Source organism: Tupaia chinensis, unplaced genomic scaffold (genome assembly GCF_000334495.1).
Source record: "Tupaia chinensis unplaced genomic scaffold, TupChi_1.0 Scaffold000066_1, whole genome shotgun sequence".
Lineage (NCBI taxonomy): Eukaryota > Metazoa > Chordata > Mammalia > Scandentia > Tupaiidae > Tupaia > Tupaia belangeri.
Genome location: NW_006159525.1, coordinates 6,993,511 through 6,999,115, shown reverse-complemented (window position 1 = coordinate 6,999,115; position 5,605 = coordinate 6,993,511). Strand labels below are relative to the sequence as shown.

The following is a 5,605-nucleotide window of genomic DNA, read 5'->3' as shown; positions in this document are numbered from 1 at the left end:
TTTTCTATGTTTGTCCCTCTGCCCTTTCCCACTCTCCCATTACACTATCTCTGCTATATACAGTTGTCTTCCAGAAGAATTATTGAAAAAGTGATACATGCAAGTAAAGGGAGAGGGGCCACGAGTTCCAATTATCAGCTCATAAAGTTTTTACCAATAGGGAACATAGATTCTATTCAGGGTTGGATCAAGGGAGGGTCTCCTGCAGATCCACAATTGTAGGTGAGTCTCCAGGGAATGCAGTTTCAGGAAAGCAGTTCTGGTACGCAGGGATGATTATCAGCTGATGCCGCACAGCAGTCCCCACATCATTTAATTTTGAACCCCCTTGTAGCCTTCGAAATTGCTCCTTCTTGGGAACCAGCAGTTAGCGTAATGGCTATGTCGCTGGACTCCCACATAGTCGACCGCGGTTCACGTCTCGGACCCGGTGGCTTAAAACTCACACCGGGCGCGTGTGCATGTGTGCCCAAGATCCCGAGAGGAGAATGGAGGAGGAGGGATTGCGGCGTGACCATCCCCCCTGGGGGGTGATTTCTTGCTTTCTGTCTCTATGTCTCTGTCTGTCTGGCGAGCGCACGCGCCCTATAGCGAAAACCTCTCCAAAAAAAAAATTGCTCCTTCTTACATCTAGTATAAATGGGGGAGGGAGAGGAAATTAGACTCATCAATGGGTATTTATTTACTTATTTATTTTAAAAGAGATTTTTGCTACATGGCACATGTGCTCACCAGAGAGACTGACAGAAAGTGAGAAATCACCCTCCAATGGGATTGGCCATGCCACAATCCCTTCTCCTCCATTCTTCTCTTGGGTTTTTGGGCATGCACGCTCAAAGGAAGAAGGATTTACTTGTTTCATGTAGTAGCCATACAAATATATAAAAAAATTAAACTTTACATGAGGACATAACTTTGTATGGATATTGGAATATACTAACCATAAAGTTTCTTTCTAGGCCCTTCTGTCGTCTGCAATCTGTATTTATATTTTTCTCCATTCAATATTTTTATAGTATTCTCAAGAATCATGTAAACACCTGGTCCCTGTTCAAAATGTGGTATATAATGTTCTGAATGAACTAGAGAAGAACTTTGATCTGCAACTTTTGGAGACATTGTTCAGTGATATCAACATGAAAGAATACCCGGATTTAATTCACATTCGCAGAACCTTTGAAAATGGTAACTAGATTTATTACCTACCTTTTGTTGTTCAAGACTATTTTTTTTCTCAACATGTATATATGCACATACTGTAATGGACAGTGGAGGTACAGTGTTTAACAACACAGACTTGTCACAGCCTTTCCAAAGCTTATGGTAGAATGGCTATCATAAATTCTCACACACTGGGAAGTCTGCTTAACTGGGCATTTAGACTCACAAGACAACCAGAGGACATTGCATCAGGTTTACTTGGTAGAACATAGGACAAGAAAGAATCACAAAAGTCGTTCTTAGGATGTCCCAGACTGTGGGCATGAAGAGAACAGTGTTACCTTCACTGCCTACATCTCAGGGCTCTGATCCTCTGCACAGACTGCAGGAAACCACCCCCAACCTCAGCACCCACATCTAACATGTCATTTTCCAGCATGCCCTGTGCTTGGGTGCCCTGCACTAGAGGCTCGCCACCTGCCCAAGATAGCTGGCCCACTTGCCCTTGGGGGGAGGGTCTTCTGAGGTTTACATGAGCTATCTCTGTATCATGTTTTATTTCTTTAGGAACTGCCCATTCTCTCTGAATCAATTAAGCCCAAGGCATTCTCTTTTCTTCTTTTCTTTTTTCTTTTCTTTTCTTTTTCTTTCTTTTCTCTTTTGAGAGATTTTTTGCTATAGGGAGTGTATGCTCGCCAGAGACAGAGAGACAGAAAGTGAGAACTCACTCCTCTGGGGGGGATGGCAATGCCACAATCCCTTCTCTCCCATTCTCCTCTTGGGATCTTGGGCACGCACACACATGTGCCCAACATAAGTTTTAAGCCACAGAGCCTGGAACTTGAACCGCAGTTGTCTACATGGGAGTCCAGTGACATAATCATTACGCTATCTGCTGGTCCCACTGTCCTCTTTTCTAGCCTCATCTTTAAAGATGTTGAGGGTGTTAGTTTCTCTCTCTCTCTCTCTTTCTCTCTTTAAGGCTTTTTCCAGAGAGCATGTGTGTTCACCTGAGAGACAAAGTCAGAGGGAAAGTGAGAAGTCACCTGCCAGGGTGGATGGCCACACCACAATCCCTTCTCCTCCATTCTCTTGGGATTTGGGGTCTGAACATACAGGGTCCTGGTTTGATTTTCAAATCAAACCGAGACTGATATGTGCTTTTTCAGCCATCTGGAAAACGTTATTGTTTTTGTTTTGTTTTGTTTTATTTGGGGGGATGAGATTTTTTTTTTTTTTTGCTATTGGGTGTGTGTGTGTGCTTGCTGGAAAGGCAGAGCGAGAAAGTGAGAAATCACCCAGAAGGAGGGTGGCCATGCCAGAATTCCTTCTCCTCCATTCTCTTCGTGGGATTTTGGGCATGCACACACATGAACCTGGCATGAGTTTCAAGCGTTTCATGAGTTTTGGACTTGAAGTGTGGTCGGCCATGTGGGAGTCCAGTGCCTCAACCACTGCGCCACCTGCTTTAAATGAGTAGTAGCTCACAATGTTTCTGCTGCTTCTTTATCCTTAAATCTCGAGTGTCTATTTTCTGTATGGGAGAATTAGAGGAGTCTTCTCTCTTCTGTCCCAGCAGATGACAGAAAAACTTTGCCATATGAGACCCATTGAACTGTAAGCTACTGAAGGGCTGGATATTTCTAAGTGTGTGGTTTTTATATGTCCTGGGCATGGTCCCTGAAATTTCTTATTGCCTCTTCTCTCCCTTTCTTCAGAGGTCAGAAACAAATTAGGTTTACCAGACAGTGATGGAGAAGAAACGGAGGAGAGACATAACATCCCACTAAGTCTTGAGCAAGGTAATCATGATTGGATAAAATCCGTTTTAAATGTTTTCGTTTTTGTTTTTCTCTTTTATCTGACAACAGGAAAAGGAGATGAGGTAGGGAAGGGCCCTGAGTTCCCAGTTGAAAATTTAGAGTCAGGGAAGAAATGTAGAAGGGCCATGGGAAAAGAAAGGAGAGGAATTTGTATAAGTTCCAGATGTGAGATCCTGGAGGAGTAGCCATGACAAGAGATTGTAGGCCCACTAGCCAAGATGAAGGACCATAATGTGTCAATAAGTCAGATTTAAGGAGACTGACTACCAGAAAGTGATTGTGATTCAGAAAGGTCGCTATAGCAAAAGATCAGCATAAAGCCGTAAAGGGCTAAAAAAAAAAGCCCTTGTTCAACCTCGAAGAGGAGAGATCCTTGGTAAATAAATAAATAAATAAAATAAAATAAACAAGAGAAAACCCACCTCTTTTATTAGTACCTTCACATTCAGAACACTTCTGACATCAAATGTGGGTGGGGGTTCTCCCTTCACCAACAAATTCTCCTGTTCTCTGTAGTCACCAGCTCTGCCCTGTAATTTAATCTAGTTCTGACATCAGCCACCCAGAGTTAGTGCAGACACCATATGTTAAGGGCTTAGTCCCACAAGATCACCTCTCACTTCAGATGCCAAGTGCAAGTCTCAGATTATGACCCATGTTTCTGATCAAGTGGCTATAAATTGAAGGTTCCTATGGCTCCCTCTTTGGGGTGGATAATTTTCTAATAAGCTCAAAGGATTTAGGGAAACATTTGCTTACGTTCACCAACTTATTAATGTAAAGAATACAACTCAAGAACGACCGAACAGAAAAGATGTGTAGGAGCTTCCATGCCCTCTCCACATACACCATCACCCAGCATTTCCATGTGTTGGCCAACCCAGATGCTCACTGACCCAATCATTTAGGCTGTTTTTTGTTTTGTTTTGTTTTGTTTTAATGGAAGTTTCACTATATAAGTATGATTAAGTCAATCACTGGCCATTGGTGTTGAGTCAACCCCCATCTTCTCTTCCCTTGCTGAAAGTCACAGAATAAGACTTCTAAAACCTCATGTTTAAATCCCCCTCAGCAACCAGTCCTCATCCTTACAGACTTTCCAAATGTTATCTCATTAACATAAATGCAGATATGGTTGAAAGAGAGTTTTAAGTGGAGGAGTAGGGCCTGGGGAAGGACATTTGGAGGAGGGATACAGAGACAGAGCATTGACGGGATGGGGAGGTGTGGTGTTATCTGTTGAAGATATTCTGATCAACTAGATTGGGGAGAAATGTTCACATACTGAAATGTTCACTTTGTAAGTTAAATAATGTGATTGAAAGTATAAAAAAATTAAAATGCTAAAAAAAAGAAAGTACAATGAAGAACAATAAACACACACACACAAAAAAAAAAGAATAACAAAAGATACTTTTTTCAACTTTGTTGCTTAGGAAATTATAAGGGTTTTATGTGCTCTCTCTGGCCAGGAGCAGGGAAGGAAGACTAAAATACAGTTTACCTTCCTTATTATATCACAATATCACACTTAGTGATGGCAGAAAAAGGGACTGATTTAAATGTAGAAGGCTGTTGTCCAAGAACAAGAATATTCAAAGACAAAGGCAGTGAGAGGGATAGACACAGAAATGAAGTGGTGGGGATGCAGAGATAGTTTGAGAGAGGAAGGAGGGGAAATGAAAGAGGATAAAGGTGCAGAGGACAGCAATGAATTAGCCATATTAGTAACAGCTCACACCGACTGAGCATCTACTTGGTGGCAGTTGTGTCCTTAGTGCTCAAGGTTGTCATTGCAGATTAGCATTACTCATGGGTAGATTTCTCAGATGAGGAAGCAGAAGTCAAAAGAAAGCATGAAAGAGCAAGAATGAACCCAGGCATTCTGAACCCAAAGCCTGCATTTCTAAACCTATAATATTCAAATAACCTAATAAAAGAAGAAAAAAGGCTCCCCCTCCCAACCCAGAAGAGGCAAAGGGAACAGGCCTTCTTGAAGACACAGCTTCATGGATCCTGTGAACTATCCATTTTGGGGAAACAGAAATCAAGATTTCCCACTGATAATTCGGTCTCCAGCACACAAAACTCACGTGGATGCTCAAATTGAACTTCCAAGTTTGGGAAGAAACCGACCATCAACCAGATGACTAGAAATCGCTGCAGGACCACAAGAAATATGGGAAAGCAGGAAAATACCTCTCCTCCAAGGGAAAAGGATAACTCCTCTTCATCCACACACAGTTCAATGGAAATCATGGAAATGTCTGATAAAGAATTCAGAACATTCATAATGGCAAAGCTAACAGAGATGGGAGAGAAGAGAGACAATGAACTGCTGAAGAGGAAGGAGAAGGAAGTTGTCGAGTTCCAGGAGGTGAGGATATTCATGCAGGATCTAAAAGAGGAATTTCACACTTTACAAAAGAATCAGATGGAACTGTTAGAGATGAAGGCTATAATACAGGAAGTCAAATTTCCCTTGAAAGTATTAAAAAGCAGACTAGATCATACAGAAAATAGAATCTCAGACATAGAAGAGAAAATTGCTAGCCTAGAAAAATCCACCAAGAAGACTGAGAAAATGGCCCAAAATTTGAGACTAATATGCGAGAAATATT

At 41.8% G+C, this 5,605-nt stretch overlaps 1 protein-coding gene across 12 annotated transcripts in view; it reads left to right on the top strand.

The window, feature by feature from the left end:
• The window catches only part of SP100 (SP100 nuclear body protein), a 91,954-nt gene that overhangs the window by 25,026 nt on the left and 61,323 nt on the right, over positions 1–5,605 (top strand). For all 12 annotated transcript variants that reach the window (XM_014582338.2, XM_014582346.2, XM_014582342.2 and 9 more), the window contains exons 3-4: positions 1,017–1,185; positions 2,880–2,963. In XM_014582338.2, the coding sequence (XP_014437824.1) occupies positions 1,017–1,185; positions 2,880–2,963 (253 nt within the window). The remainder of the gene's footprint in view (positions 1–1,016; positions 1,186–2,879; positions 2,964–5,605) is intronic.